At 33.7% G+C, this 17,650-nt stretch overlaps 2 protein-coding genes across 2 annotated transcripts; both read right to left on the bottom strand.

The window, feature by feature from the left end:
- Positions 1-1,315: 1,315 nt before the first annotated feature.
- On the bottom strand, positions 1,316-1,987 carry LOC128210470 (keratin, type II cytoskeletal 1-like). The gene has a single exon (XM_052914818.1). It carries the CDS (start codon positions 1,985-1,987, stop codon positions 1,316-1,318), a length of 672 nt encoding a protein of 223 aa, XP_052770778.1.
- A 10,935-nt stretch (positions 1,988-12,922) lies between these two features.
- Positions 12,923-16,043, bottom strand: LOC128212285 (acanthoscurrin-2-like). Its single transcript, XM_052917662.1, has 2 exons — positions 16,015-16,043; positions 12,923-13,814 (listed from the first exon to the last, which is right to left on the bottom strand). Exon 2 carries the CDS (start codon positions 13,807-13,809, stop codon positions 13,147-13,149), a length of 663 nt encoding a protein of 220 aa, XP_052773622.1. The 5' UTR covers positions 13,810-13,814; positions 16,015-16,043; the 3' UTR covers positions 12,923-13,146.
- Between the last annotated feature and the right edge of the window lie 1,607 nt (positions 16,044-17,650).

The following is a 17,650-nucleotide window of genomic DNA, read 5'->3' as shown; positions in this document are numbered from 1 at the left end:
TTCTCCCAAGCCAATAGTACGTTCTTTTGACATTGATAAAATGGCCAGAAGAATGTATTTAACATAGATGATGCTCTTTTGTACGATAATTGAGATAATGATGATCACCATCATACCAATAATCGTCCTTTTCCTACTACTGACCATCGTCAGTTTTATTATCTTCCTCACGATGACGAATCTTATTATCTTATCACAACATTTGCTATGATGTTGATTGTGATGATGTCCAATGCAATAATGACCGTTAGGATGACGACCATCATTATCATTATAAGCACAATCTACATTTTCATCAAAACATCTTGTTTAATAATGTCATCTTTATCATCATATTAAATCGAATGACGACCTTGATGGTAATGCTGGTAAGAGTGACGCTGCGGATAATTGTTGTTGCAGTGTAACATTTGCAATATAGTTCACCGAATGAGCACCAAAAGCTAGTGTCATTTCATTTTGATGATCTTACGGAAAATATATTGCAATCATCCACTGAAGTAAACATGTTTCCATTTATTATATGCATAAAATGCGCACCAATTTGTATGTGAGCGTAACGTCATTTTAGATTTGACGTCATCGAAATGATGTTCCAGCCGTGTGCGCGCTTACCTTTGATTTGGAAATGAATGTAGGTCTATATAACAGTGAAACTAACTCGTCATACTATTATTTAACTCGTCGAAACAGTGACACATGATGTTTATTTCAATCTAATTAGATATACAGAATGAGTACATTTAAATAATGATGGTGATGCAGGACGATCCACCATATTGATTCATTTAACATTTCTGATGTTCTGTAGGACAGTGACTCTTTGCGATTCCTTCATCAACGCATGGAGTTCCCAAATGTGGAAGGACCTCTATATTGTCTGGCACTGCAGTTTGATGTTTTAGGCAATGCTGGTTACTGTTACACACCCACAAATAAACTACAAGACGATTCATAGTGTTTAGTAATTTATTTTTCTAGATACTTGGTATATTAAATTGGTTTACAAAAAAAATACAAGCAAGCATTTTTTTTTTATTAGAAATGATGAAAGAAAATTACCCAAATTACAAAAATATAGCGGACATTCATAAACAATAAAACGTTAAGTTTAAGTTCTTTGTTTTATGTAACTCAAATATGTTAACATATTTTATTACATATTCTAAGATCTATAAGCAGAAAGGATCGATGTATTTATCTGAAACAATTACCGTCATCAATCAAATACACGCTCCAGATATGTTTTCGAAACAATGTTGATTATGACGACCGTAACAAACACCATATCCGGCCGAACCGGTCCAAGATCAGATCATGTATCCTCCGCCATGTCAAAAGTGACCGTGTCCACCGTGTTTACCGTATCCACCTCCACCGTATCCACCGCCACCGTATCCTCCAATGCCACCGTATCCACCTCCACCGTAACCTCCAATGCCACCGTAACCACCTCTACCGTAACCACCGCCACCGTATCCTCCAATGCCACCGTATCCACCGCCACCGTATCCTCCAATGCCACGGTATCCACCGCCACCGTATCCTCCAATGCCACCGTATCCACCGCCACCGTATCCTCCAATGCCACCGTAACCTCCAATGCCACCTTATCCACCGCCTCCATATCCTCCTCCGATTCCACCGCCACCGTATCCACCGCCACCGTATCCACAATGCCACGGTATCCACCGCCACCGTATCCTCCACCTAGTCCACCGCCACCGTATCCACCGCCACCGTATCCACCGCCACCGTATCCTCCACCTAGTCCACCGACACCGTATCCACCGCCACCGTATCCACCGCCACCGTATCCACCATAAAGGCCACTCTGTCCACTGCCACCGTATCCACCGCCACCGTATCCACCGCCACCGTACCCACCGCTTCCGTATCCACCACTATAGTAACCGCCACGTACATGACCGTAGGATACAGAGAGTGAAAGTGCAAGGCAGATTCCAAAAAAGAAAAGGACCTTCATTGTTCCTGAAAAGTGAGTTTTAATGCGTAAATAATTACAATCAAGATATATCATGGAGAAATAACTGTAGTAACTTCACCATGTGCGGCTGTAAAATTTGTTGTTGTTTTTTATTACGGGCACAAGGAATCGCTAGGGCTAACATTTGCAAATTTAACGAACTACGAAGGGTCATGTTAAACCCTTCAGATATTACATTTCCGGATTAAAGTGACTTGTTCACGTTTTACGTAAACACACATCGAATAAATTATTTAGTGTAAAATGTAAACATGGTTCATGTTTAAATGATATAACACCGTAAACAGTTTAAACAAGAGCTCAACTGAGAAGAATAATTTAGAAATGTGTCAGAAAAATTACTGTTTTCCTAGAACTCGTTGGAACTATTAAAAAATAATAATTAAGGTTTAGATTTACAATATTCTGTTCGAATGAGTGGTTGTAAAAAAAACCGTAAAATATCGTAATCAAACAAAGTTTAAACTTATTGTTGCCATCATTAAGTGTTACCATAATCATGCATTAAGACTTATATCGAAACAAATGAAGTTCTTTATGTATGGATAGCATTTTTGTGGCATTAAGATATGATCGACTAAAGGGCCATCATTCATAAAATATCTTTAGTCATTTCTAATCTCAAGTTAATTTCATAAGTTATGTATCTCACTGATCATATGATATAATGACTAACTATTATCTAATATACATTATATTCATTATTCCTATGTAATAAACATGCTTTAAAAACTAACAACCTGATAGTCCTTTAATTTGACTATGAACATGTTAAGAAATTGTCTTCAGTTAAGAAATGACTTATTATGACTGCGGGGTCTTTGTTCCGGTTCACTGTAAAGTACGGTCCGCGATGGTGCTACCGCACATGCACAGCTATTTCGAGTTAAGATAGAAGAACCATTAATGCAAAATACTACATAATTCGATATTGTTTGGAGTTATTTTTGTATTCGGTACAAGTACAATAATGAACAAGGAATAGGAAAACAAGTTCAGCAAACTTATATAAGTTCCTCTCCTCTTTATTATCCTAAATTAACACTGCTACCGGAAAGAAACATTTATTTTATATATAACCCATGGGTGATTTGTTGATTAAGGTACAATCTTATAACATAGTATTAAAATATGTCAAGTGGAGCGTGATGACGTCATTTAATAAAATATTTCGTAAAATCTTTAATCTTGAAAAAATAAGTTCAACCTAAACCCGGTATTGGTGATAATTACATTGTGTTCTAGAATGTAGCCTTTTTTACAGAATACAGAAAACATTATTCATTTAGAGAAAAGTATCATACCAACATCCTAATGTCTTGATATTTAAAGAAAGCATGAAAATAATACCAATGATAATACAAAATTGTTTTGTTAATAAATTTAGTCTAAGAATGTTACACTATATTCCCCTCTACAAATAGATGTACATTTGTTTTAAATGATATATTAATTTTCAATAACCTAAAACGTATTAATAGTTAGAAAATATAAATAAATATCTGTATTATGTCCTATTTGTTTGTAATGTTTGAATTAGTTGTATCGTATTTTTTCATGCAATTTTATCCTGTATCTATGACATAAGTGTTGTTTAATTAACTTGAAAACTGAAAACATTTTCAACATACCACCTGATGAAATCTGTCTTTACCCCTTCAAAATGTACATAACTAAACTATCATATTTGCAATTCAAACCTCTATATTGTCTTGCACTGCAGTTTGATGTTTTAGGCAATGCTGTTTACTGTTACCTACCCACAAATAAACTACAAGACGATTCATAGTGTTTAGTAATTTATTTTTCTAAGAATGTTACACTATATTCCCCTCTACAAATAGATGTACATTTGTTTTAACTGATATATTAATTTTCAATAACCTAAAACGTATTAATAGTTAGGAAATATAAATAAATATCTGTATTATGTCCTATTTGTTTGTAATGTTTGAATTAGTTGTATCGTATTTTTTCATGCAATTTTGTCCTGTATCTATGACATGAGTGTTGTTTAATTAACTTGAAAACTGCAAACTTTACAACGCCTTCAAAATGCACATAACTACCCCATCATATTTGCAATACAAACAAGTCTGAGAAAACTTTGAAAATGAAATAATTTGACAACATTACAATTAACACCAACATCACCGAAACTTTAATTAGTAAACGAAACACTTTCTAGTTTGCAGGTATCACCGTAGTATTAGGGGACACTGTGGTGTTTGCAACTTAAGAAGAAGTCTTATATAATGCCGTGGACCTTGCAACTGTTCTCGTTAATGGGCTACGGTAGAAAGTGTTGTCCTCTACTTAGCCGCACAAGGTAATCAATCACCAATTGTTTGCCTTAATAGGCATTCATCCATCTCTCGTTAATTTGTAGAAATAACGTTTCTTCTTTTAAAAATTTGAATGAAACATTTTAATTTTCAAGAAGTTGTGTAAGTTAAATGGAGGAATCTCAACGACATTAATATAAGCAGTTTCATCGTTCGAAATATTTATCGCGAGACTAAGTGGATACATTACTAGTCTCTACCACATTAAATACATTTCTATTCACCCACGAAAACGATTCATTTTTAACATTTAGACTGGCTCTAGTGTGACCCTGTAATTGACTGTATCTGATAGCTTTTAACAAGTGATTTTGACAACAAGCCTATTTTCTGTGGTTTTATTGTTTTTTTAGGTTGTATCTTTTTATGAAAGTAATGTCTGTGTGTTACTAAGAGTTATGCGATGTGTCTTCACTTTAAACTACATTTGATAATCATTTAGTACGGTTTGTTTTATCAAACCAAATTTGTTACGTTGTAATAGGTGAACGGATTTATGTGTTGATGACTTTTATGCTATAACTTGTCTATTGAACAAACGAATGTATTTGTATATATCAAGCGAATGAATCAATTAAATAGAAACACATGTTTTCTTTTGGGTTTTATTATGCGGTCTATCCCTGAATCAACTAACTATATCGGATAATGTTTGTGCCTTTAAAGTCGTCTTGCTTGGTTCTTTAACGACTTTAAGATCAAATAAAAAAGGCTCTTTAAAGCAAGTAGATTGATGTAATATATTGGACAGTTATTGATTGAAACGAACTCAAATCCTCAACAGTTACCTATATTGTCTTCAAATGCACTCTTCATTTCGTGTATAAGTGTTGAAGTCCTATTTAAAAAGTTTTTTTTCAAAAAATCTTTTTTCTGAGAATTCTCGTATTTCCCTTCTAAATATGGCTCGGTGAAAAAGGACAGCGAAAAGAGATAATTATACATAAGTAAGGAAAAAGGCACTTGAGAGACATATTTTATTTGTGTCTTTAATATAGCAACTAGATTATCCTACTTTTTTAAGTTATTGTTTCTTGTTTCAGCGTATGTCTTACAATGGTTACTTTCATGCAAAATATTAAACAAGTCATGACTAAGGTAAATTTTCCTTTATCCTTGAAGTACCTGTCATAAAAATACTACCTTTTATTGATACACAAGAATGCATAGGACGTATAACTTATCTTTTTAATAAGTTTTAAGGTAATCATTATTGATGAATATTCATAAAAGGAGAATATCATTAATATCTTAGAACAAATTATATCATTTTCCACTTTTCAATCTGTAGAATTGTCCCATGGATGAAGTTAACTTCCTGGATATAACTAAGTGGATTCCAGGATCGATTTAATGTATGTGTTTAAAGGTCAATAGCATTTCGAATGTGCGTTTGAAGGTCAAGGTCAACTTTACTATATACTTGTTATAATCATCGACAACGTTTTATGCATGGAAGACGACATGTACTTATCATCGACAAGGTTCCATGCATGGAAGATAATCCTACTATCGACACTTTTGTTTGTTTGTTAGATCATCCTACCAACGACAAAATTCCATGAATGTAACTTATCATATACTAATCATCCATGTTCCATACATGGAAGATAAGATATTCTTATTATCGATAAAGTTCGATGCATTGAAAATAACATTAACTAATAATCGCATTGACGATAACATGTACTGATCGTTGACAATATTCCATGACTGGAAGTCATGCATGGAAGACAGCATGTACTGAATCATAATTCCATGCATGGACCCATATATGTCCTAAGCATCGACAAAGCTGCGTGCATGGAAGATATCATGTACCTACTGGTGTCGTATTTTTACACTTGGAAGACAACATGTACTTATGATCGTAAACGTTCCGTGCATATAATATATCATGAACTGATCGTTCTTTGCACGGACGACAACAATGTACTTATTGTTGACTAAGCTCTAAGCACGGAAGACAACATGTAATTATTTTCGGCAAACTTCCGTGGATGTTTGACAACTTGTGCGAATAATCGAGTTCCATGCATAGATCAAAGATTCGATTCAGATGCCGAAACGCTTCGCTCGCATGCCATTCGAAAATATTTTTAATAAGTCTGTATATATTCGCCTTTCATTATTTTCTAATTTGTCAAATGTCTATAGAGACTGATTTCAACAATGTCCTGTTATTTTTTAATGGCCCTCTCGGTTATAAGGTCTATGGTGAAAGGGAAAAAATACACACCATGAGGCAATATGAAAACACGCCTTGTTGCCGTGCCGAAATTGTAAACAAGCGCCGAACGCCGTTGAGAGAAAGCGTCGAAAACACGAACTGACAGAAATAAGTTACTATAATTGTTCGATATCTAGAGGCTTTAAACAGCCTAGTCACGTTGATATGAACGATTCAAATGGTTGACTTTCGCTTTGGCTAATGACATAGTGTTTATAATTTTAATCGTGTGAAAAGAAAATGTTTAAAGGACGTCAAAAGTAATATTGTCTTACTTTATTCACTTCACTAACATGCATGATTTAATATAAAACGCATAAATTGCAAGTTTTGGCATTGAAATGTTCGTTTGGTTTAAACAAGCCAAATCTACAAACAAAGTTTACGGGAATTGCACGTGTTATTTAATTGATACTTGCGGCAAGCATAAACCACTAAAACTCTAACCCCAGCAATGATACATTACGAGAATCAAAGCCTTATAAAGGCTAGTGAATGCTCAAATATAGTTATTATGCATTGCTAATTGTTTCATTGTATTTTTTTTGCATTGAACTTTACAGCAAAACAAAACCATGCGTAACACTATTAACACAGTTTTTAAAATGGGTGTTATCAATTGACAAAAGTACTTTCTTGATATCAGGGCCAACTGTTAACAATAAAACCTCAAGGCAAAGGATTTAGTTATAAGGACGTTGACCCATACGCATGGCGTGTTAGGCTGTAGGTGTGTTCTGTCAACAAGTTTCTCAAAAGCTGCACCACTCTCACTGATTGTCAACTTTTTTTTCTTATCTTGAAACAAGCAATGTTTTGCGAAAATGCTTGATATAAGAATGCTGACAAAAGATGAGATCGCAGGTTTTCATATTTATGTTCACAAATGATGTTTCATGCGTGACTGCTTTAAGTCATTCAATATTTATTTACGAATAGAAATATGAAAAATATGCGATCTGACCTTTTGTCAGCAGTCTAATAGCATTGGTTGTTGGTTGTTAACACAAACATTGGCTCATTCCAGGACCAACAATAAAAAAAGTTGTCAAAAGACATATCTGTGATAGTGCAGATTTAAAGTAAGAAACATTGCCACAGTAAAGGACGATAAAAAACGTTCGAAATGCAAAGCATATTAGATGATGAGTGATAAATGGTTTGCTGTTAAGTTTGCTTAAGGGGTTTTGAGTATACAAGGACTTTCAATGAGGTTTTTCATTCACACGACAAGTTATGTGGAAGTGGCATTCCTGGCAAATCACTTTTGGTGATCATAAGGTGAAATATATTGCACTGAAACAAAGATTATTTTTAGTGTATGCCTAAATTGTAGATTGAAGTCTTTTAATTACACTTGTTTAGAAAAATGAGCCAATTTGTATGCGCACGTAACGTCATTTCAGAGATGATGTCGTTGAATGCGTGATTCAGCTCTGTGCGCGCTGACGTTTTATTTTGAGCTGGAAGCGCCTTAGATATTTAAAACATTTAAAAATATCATTTTGATATTTTCACTTTTTGAAACAGTGAAATATCAATGTTATTTCACTGATAAATCTCTATATCACACCGGTAATCATATGATATAAACCCATTGATTTCATGTTATAACACATGTAATCAAAGCGCTGATAGCGCTGTATGAACAGGGTTTTATACGGGTTTTCACCATTATGATTTACGATAATAAGGTGCTGATATGTTGCACAGTGAATCTAAGAGTCCGCGTGTAAAACAACCATAGGGGCCGCCCCAGGTTTATTGAAGCATGATAGTAAATGAAAAAATAATATTTTATTGACAATAAAATTAATATGGCTGTGTAAGAAGGCAAACAATGATGGAGAACGTAACCAATCCGAGCAGAACTCCATCATATGGTGTAACATATAAGTATATATATACTTAACTTTACTCATTAGAAAGAGTTTGCCTATGTTATTCACAAAACAACTTCGAAAATAAAACAGATTAAAGAGAAATGGTTTCTTAATTAAAATGATGAAAAATTAAAGAATTGATTTCAAACAATTGTAGATATATATACATCATATAAAGTTAGCATAAAATCTTTTATTTCAAAACTTTTTATTCCTTCATTGTCTATATGGTCAGCAACTCTCTCCTATTTCTTTATCGTCAGGTAACTCGTCAGCACTTTAGCACGTTTGTTATTCCCACGTGGGCTATCACGTGATGTTTTAAGCAGGGAAACTGTGTGATAATTAAGATCAATGAGACCATTGTTGCTTTCTATGTCATTCGACGTTTTAAGATGGGAATACATTTGTAATTCCTAAGCGAGGGTGGGTCTATATGTCCAGGTTACCATATGTAGCAGTTAAAATTCAAACAACAAACACAGTGTTCTTCAATATCTCTATATTCAACATTATCGAATGTAGATATAATATCGGAGCGTCATGAAAATATGAATATAAACAATCATAAGATAATGAATAATAATATGTTTATAAGTTAACATCGTAAATAGTCTTATATCTTATACCAGGTATGTTTTAATCGTGTGCAGTGGCAGATTAAATTAAATGGCTAAAGCATATAAAACACACATATAATACAAGCGATTACAACAACACAGTACATCATAAAACAAATTATTGACATATAACTTACTGATTTATGGAATCAAACACTCCTACTCCCTCGTACACCCATGGTGACTTCTGTTTTCCATGCATGTTATCATCAGTGACCAAACCCACATATATTATTATATGGAAAGAGGCTAAAAGAATATCACGGAACTGCCATTCTCGGTTTAATTACAAAATCTGCTGATGTCGTAAAAATACATGACAAAACTAAATAAATGCAGCTGAATGAAATAATGATCATTCCAATCCATTGCTAATCCAAGACAAACACAAAAGACTACAAATGCAAATCAATATTAACCATCAGAACATCAGATTCCAAGTAAAACAATCAGGTTTTCTAAAACAAAGTAAAATAAACATCTCTGTAGACTTCGAATGTGCACGACAATCAACCAAGCTTGGATTTCCCGCGTCTTCTTTACAAAGGCAAGGCAGTGAAATCTGATTACCTTACTGGATTATCTCATTATAGGATTATATCTCTTCGACTGTAAATTCACTTGGCTTCATCATTGCGTCAAGTGATTTAATGATGCGCTTAGAGTGGATAGTAATTCTTTGTTTACGTTTCGATGTTCATTCATCTTTTGGTGCAGCGATACTACTTTAATGTTATCTTTCAAGTTCAACAGATTAAATTATTTAAACAGATATTGCGTTATGATTGCTTCTTGCTTTGTCAAATCTATCTTGGTTATTTGAAACATAGCTTGCAATTAATATAGTCTGCACTTTCTCAAACTATAAGTTTGGTGGTAAATCGGCTGGCGACATTTGTTACTATTAATAGGAATTTTCTGTTGTGAGTGTCGAGTTTGTGGCTACACTGAACAGGGTTGAAAACAAACCTGTTCAAAAATGACGACGAGAGGGATTGGGTCGATGCCTGTTCTCAATAAAGCTATAAATAATAGTGTTAAATTGCACATCATGAAATAACGAAAACAGATGCAGGCGTGGACACAGAGTGACGCACGACTTGAAGTGAATCATCAGTGGGCTGATAAACATACTGTTTGAACACAAGCAGATATATAGGGAATGTTTTAATGGGTAAGTGTTTGCACAATATCAAAGACAGAAACGGATTAAGTTTGACATATTTGATTATAAAGCACAGGTAATCATTGATTATCGCTCAAAGCGCATTTAGACAATAACAACAACGTAAACTATTGTTTTTTAACCTGTCATTTATACAAACTAGTTAAATGTTCTTAAGGGAACTGTCTAATTCTGGAATCCCTATACTGTTTTAGTGGTTTTACTTTAAGGATTTATAAGTTCGCCTGTTCACGCAATGCACATTTGTCTTTAAACATTAATCTCTTGGAAATCTCGCGGTTTTGGACAGCCCGGACAGCTGGTTTCTCCTTACATACACGATATATTACAGGTTGAAATTTCCATGTTTTGTAAACCTTTATAAATGGTTACTGATGTTTAGTGAAAAACGATATCTAACTTTTTTCGTGTTAGCATTTAGTTGACCAACTAGCTCCGCCCTTGAGTAGCCACGTGTTATTTTGGCGCAAAAGTAAAACCAGCCGGAGTAAGTTTCGTGAAATTAAGTGTGGAGCAACAGTTAATAGGGTAATTTTTCGATTGAAATTGGCCTACAAATATGTTTAGTTTAAGTAACGTTTGATAACACTCTTGACAGTTATTTGTCGCAGCATCGAATGGTGAAACGATGTTTAAACTACAACATTCAAATATGTACTAAATATGTAGTAATGGCGACATTGTAAATTTTGATTTTGAAAGATTATAAGTATTCATACTTGAAGTAAGCCTAAAACTAAAGTTTAAGAAACCTTTGGTAGCACATTTCACTGTTGTTTTAATGTTGAAAGCGTCTACAACACTTTCCAGACAAATCATTATTCACTAACTTTTTAAAGTTGATGAATGGCTTTCAATGTGTTCAAGTGTTGTGTCTACTGGAACTTTATCAAAGATTGAATAATGAGTCAGTCAAATCTTGAGATATTATTGCACATTTGAAATTCTGAGGTTGCCACTTGAACCAAAGGTTTTTAAGTTGTAAGTTTCAAGACAATATTATTTTGTAAACAAAACATCGATAAAATCAAAGCATTGGCGCATTCGGCACTTCCAGAGATTTAATTGTCTTACACTACCTATTGTTTCAGACTTGGTCGAACATCAGCCATTTAAATATACCACCTAAAGAAACTGATAAATCAGGCCAAATATCACAACAGACTGACATTGAGATTTTGTGATGTAGCAGCCAGATGTTTATAATGCATTACCAAGTTTTAACGATATTGGTAATGTGGTATACCATTTTATCGAAACAGCCATTGTACAAGGCCGGTATTTAATATTGGTCTTTATTGGATCTATGATTGATGTAGCTAATCGGATCACTTGCTATTAATAACTGACAAATAAAGAAAATAAAGTCATTGCGGAATGAACCAAAATATAATTTAATGTTAAATATGGACTACCAAACATGGACCTTTGAGGTTAACCTATTTGATCCTATAATCTTGTACCATACCACACAGTAGACCCTTGTACTTACAATTGGAGATGGCGTTCACGCATTTATCATTTCAAAGAAAAGAATACTATTTTCTTCATAAGCATGAGCTGGGACCTATCACAACTTCTCCCAAGCCAATAGTACGTTTTTTTCACATTGATAAAATGGCAAGATGAATGTATTTTACATAGATGATGCTTTTTCGTACGATAATTGAGATAATGATGATCACCATCAAACCAATAATCGTCCTTTTCCTACTACTGACCATCATCAGTTTTATTATCATCCTCACGATGACGAATCTTATTATCTTATCACAACATTTGCTATGATGTTGATTGTGATGATGTCCAATGCAATAATGACCGTTAGGATGACGACCATCATTATCATCGTAAGCAAAATCTACATTTTCATCAAAACATCTTCTTTAATAATGTCATCTTTATCATCATATAAAATCGAATGAAGACCTTGATGGTAATGCTGGTAAGAGTAACGTTGCGGATAATTGTTGTTGCAGTGTAAGATTTGCAATATAGTTCACCGAATGAGCACCAAAAGCTAGTGTCATTTCATTTTGATGATCTTACGGAAAATATATTGCAATCATCCACTGAAGTAAACATGTTTCCATTTATTATATGCATAAAATGCGCACCAATTTGTATGTGAGCGTAACGTCATTTCAGATTTGACGTCGTCGAAATGATGTTCCAGGCCTGTGCGCGCTTACCTTTGATTTGGAAATGAATGTAGGTCTATATAACAGTGAAACTAACTCGTCATACTATTCTTTAACTCGTTGAAACAGTGACACATGATGTTTATTTCAATCTCATTAGATACACAGAATGAGTACATTTAGATCATGATGGTGATGCAGGACGATCGACCATATTGATTCATTTAACATTTCTGATGTTCTGTAGGACAGTGACTCTTTGCGATTCCTTCATCAACGCAGTTCCCAAATGTGGAAGGACCTCTATATTGTCTTGCACTGCAGTTTGATGTTTTAGGCAATGCTGTTTACTGTTACCCACCCACAAATAAACTACAAGACGATTCATAGTGTGTATTAAATTTATTTAAAAAAAAATTACGAGCAAGCATTTTTTATCAGAAATGATGAAAGAAAATTACCCAAATTACAAAAATATAGCGGACATTCATAAACAATAAAACGTTAAGTTTAAGTTCTTTGTTTTATGTAACTCACATATGTTAACATATTTTATTACATATTCTAAGATCTATAAGCAGAAAGGATCAATGAATTTATCTGAAACAATTATCGTCATCAATCAAATACACGCTCCAGATATGTTTTCGAAACAATGTTGATTATGACGACCGTAACAAACACCATATCCGGCCGAACCGGTACAAGATCAGCTCATGTATCCTCCGCCATGTCAAAAGTGACCGTGTCCACCGTGTTTACCGTATCCACCTCCACCGTATCCACCGCCACCGTATCCTCCAATGCCACCGTATCCACCACCACCGTATCCACCGCCACCGTATCCTCCAATGCCACCGTATCCACCGCCACCGTAACCTCCAATGCCACCGTATCCACCGCCACCGTAACCTCCAATGCCACCGTATCCACCGCCTCCATATCCTCCTCCGATTCCACCGCCACCGATTCCACCGCCACCGTATCCACCGCCACCGTATCCACCGCCACCGTATCCACCGCCACCGTACCCAGCATGAAGGCCACCGTATCCACCGCCACCGTATCCACCGCCACCGTATCCTCCAATGCCACCGTATCCACCGCCTCCGTAACCTCCAATGCCACCGTATCCACCACCTCCATATCCTCCTCCGATTCCACCGCCACCGTATACACCGCCACCAATTCCACCGCCACCGTATCCACCGCCACCAATTCCACCGCCACCGTATCCACCGCCACCGTATCCTCCACCTAGTCCACCGCCACCGTATCCACCGCCACCGTACCCACCGCTTCCGTATCCACCACTATAGTAACCGCCACGTACATGACCGTAGGATACAGAGAGTGAAAGTGCAAGGCAGATTCCAAAAAAGAAAAGGACCTTCATTGTTCCTGAAAAGTGAGTTTTAATGCGTAAATAATTACAATCAGGATATTTCATGGAGAAATAACTGTAGTAACTTCACCATGTGCGGCTGTAAAATTTGTTGTTGCTTTTTATTACGGGCACAAGGAAGCGCTATGGCTAACATTTACAAATTTAACGAACTACGAAGGGTCATGTTAAACCCTTCAGATATTACATTTCCGGATTAAAGTGACTTGTTCACGTTTTACGTAAACACACATCGAATAAATTATTTAGTGTAAAATGTAAACATGGTTCATGTTTAAATGATATAGCACCGTAAACAGTTCAAACAAGAGCTCAACTGTGAAGAATAATTTAGAAATGTGTCAGAAAAATTACTGTTTTCCTAGAACTCGTTGGAACTATTAAAAAATAATAATTAACGTTTAGATTTACAATATTCTGTTCGAATGAGTGGTTGTAAAAAAACCCGTAAAATATCGTAATCAAACAAAGTTTAAACTTATTGTTGCCATCATTAAGTGTTACCATAATCATGCATTGAGTCTTATATCGAAACAAATGAAGTTCTTTATGTATGGATAGCATTTTTGTGGCATTAAGATATGATCGACTAAAGGGCCATCATTCATAAAATATCTTTAGTCATTTCTAATCTCAAGTTAATTTCATAAGTTATGTATCTCACTGATCATATGGTATAATGACTAACTATTATCTAATATACATTATATTCATTATTCTTATGTAATATACATGCTTTAAAAACTAACAAGCTGATAGTCCTTTAATTTGACTATGAACATGTTAAGAAATTGTCTTCAGTTAAGAAATGACTTATTATGACTGCGGGGTCTTTGTTCCGGTTCACTGTAAAGTACGGTCCGCGATGGTGCTACCGCACATGCACAGCTATTTCGAGTTAAGATAGAAGAACCATTAATGCAAAATACTACATAATTCGATATTGTTTGGAGTTATTTTTGTATTCGGTACAAGTAAAATAATGAACAAGGAATAGGAAAACAAGTTCAGCAAACTTATATAAGTTCCTCTCCTCTTTATTATCCTAAATTAACACTGCTACCGGAACGAAACATTTATTTTATATATAACCCATGGGTGATTTGTTGATTTAGGTACAATCTTATAATATAGAATAAAAATATGTAAAGTGGAGCGTGATGACGTCATTTAATAAAATATTTCGTAAAATCTTTAATCTTGGACAAATAAGTTCAACCTAAACCCGATATTGGTGATAAATTACATTGTGTTCTAGAATGTAGCCTTTTTTACAGAATACAGAAAACATTATTCATTTAGAGAAAAGTATCATACCAACATCCTAATGTCTTCATATTTAAAGAAAGCATGAAAATAATACCAAAGATAATACAAAATTGTTTTGTTAATAAATTTAGTCTAAGAATGTTACACTATATTCCCTCTACAAATAGATGTACATTTGTTTTAAATGATATATTAATTTTCAATAACCTAAAACGTATTAATAGTTAGAAAATATAAATAAATATCTGTATTATGTCCTATTTGTTTGTAATGTTTGAATTAGTTGTATCGTATTTTTTCATGCAATTTTATCCTGTATCTATGACATAAGTGTTGTTTAATTAACTTGAAAACTGAAAACTTTACAACATACCACCTGATGAAATCTATCTTTACCCCTTCAAAATGCACATAACTAAACTATCATATTTGCAATTCAAACCTCTATATTGTCTTGCACTGCAGTTTGATGTTTTAGGCAATGCTGTTTACTGTTACCTACCCATAAATAAACTACAAGACGATTCATAGTGTTTAGTAATTTATTTTTCTAAGAATGTTACACTATATTCCCCTCTACAAATAGATTTGCATTTGTTTTAACTGATATATTAATTTTCAATAACCTAAAACGTATTAATAGTTAGGAAATATAAATAAATATCTGTATTATGTCCTATTTGTTTGGTATGTTTGAATTAGTTGTATCGTATTTTTTCATGCAATTTTGTCCTGTATCTATGACATGAGTGTTGTTTAATTAACTTGAAAACTGCAAATTTTACAACGCCTTCAAAATGCACATAACTACACCATCATATTTGCAATACAAACAAGTCTGAGAAAACTTTGAAAATGAAATAATTTGACAACATTACAATTAACACCAACATCACCGAAACTTTAATTAGTAAACGAAACACTTACTAGTTTGCAGGTATCACCGTAGTGTTAGGGGACACTGTGATGTTTTTTTCTTTTTGGAACCATTTCCGATGGCCCGTTTATTGGTTAAAATAATAATAATAATATATATATATATATACATTGAAACACAAAGGTTATGGATATCAAATCGGAGTACATTTAAGACAGTAAGTATCAAAACTGTTTGTGTTTGTGTCTTGAAATAAAACATACTGTCGTTTATATTATTTAGCAATATATTTCTATTTAAATCGATTGATTAAGGAAATTTTTAAGGTATCAAAATAAGGCAAAACCAAAGAAACAAAAAAACAAACAAAAAAAACAACACAATACCAACAAAACAAATACTCATTTTAGAAGGAAATCTATATCAACATAGAAGTCCTTAATGAGTATGATATCTACTGAAATTATGGGAGTTCTCACGATGTCTACTTACAAAAGCGAAATAGTAGAAACAATCGAAAAGAAAAAAACAAAAAACAACAGAAGATAATTAAGAAAAAAAACAACAATAAAAACGACAACACTATTTTACTACAAACGTTTAAGCTTTTCGAAAAAAATAAATATCATATTATGATTTTTATTATTTTTGTGCAAGTATAAAACAAGCGTCTCTAAACTCGCCTTAAGAATGTTAATTATGCTTATATTTGTACTGCGTCTATTACTCATCATATATGATTTATATATTGCAAATCCAATGTAGGCTAGCAGTATATTGATATCATTGTATTCTTTACTGTATACTTTGTATCCTATAACAATATATTTAAGTGATCTAAATGATTGTTCAAAATTACAACTCTTGAATATACCAATTATAACATTCCAGAAATGTTCTACATATCTACATTGAATAAAAAAGTGGTCGAAATCTTCCATTTCATTACACACGGAACACATTGGATTAGATCTTATTTTCCAGGTGTATAGGTTTTTATTAGTAGCTGTTATTCTATGAATCAATTTGAACTTAAATTGTTTGATTCGATTATCAAATATTTTTTTATTCAACACAAAATAAACCGAATTCCATGCAATATGAGTATCATCAAATTCTGTTTCCCATGACCTGTGTGTGTATGGTTTTGTGAATTTCTTGCCAATTAAGAGTTGTTTTATGCATTTGTTAGTGCTATTCATGAACTTAATTTTGTTCGGTAATACTATAGTACAGTCTGTTCTAACGTTTGCTCTTATTGAATGATGCGTGTTTAATGTTTGTTTCCAAGTTGTTGGAATAGCTTTTTTTAAGCGGTGTATTTCAGATATCCAATTAGATTTTGATTTTAATCTATTTAATATAAATGCTTCATTGATCTTTCCATCTTTGAATATATCGTCAACATATATAAAATTAGATTCGATCCAGTTATTAAATACCAGGGATTTCCCCTTCTCTTTAACAAAGCGATTACCCCATACGATTTGCTTTCTTATTTCTGTAAAGGATGTTGGAAGATTAACAAAAGCAGGATTTTTTAGTTCAATAAAAGCGTCCAAAACACGTTTATAAAAAAGTGGTAGTTCTAATTTTACTTTTGGCAGAGATTTTAGGCTGTCTATATTCATATTAAATATGATTAAGTTCTTGCCGTATTGATTTAGATATAATTGCGGTATTATT

This window comes from Mya arenaria, chromosome 12 (assembly GCF_026914265.1).
Source record: "Mya arenaria isolate MELC-2E11 chromosome 12, ASM2691426v1".
Taxonomy (NCBI): domain Eukaryota; kingdom Metazoa; phylum Mollusca; class Bivalvia; order Myida; family Myidae; genus Mya; species Mya arenaria.
Note: the sequence above shows the minus strand (reverse complement) of the source record. Positions and strands in the feature narration are given on the sequence as shown.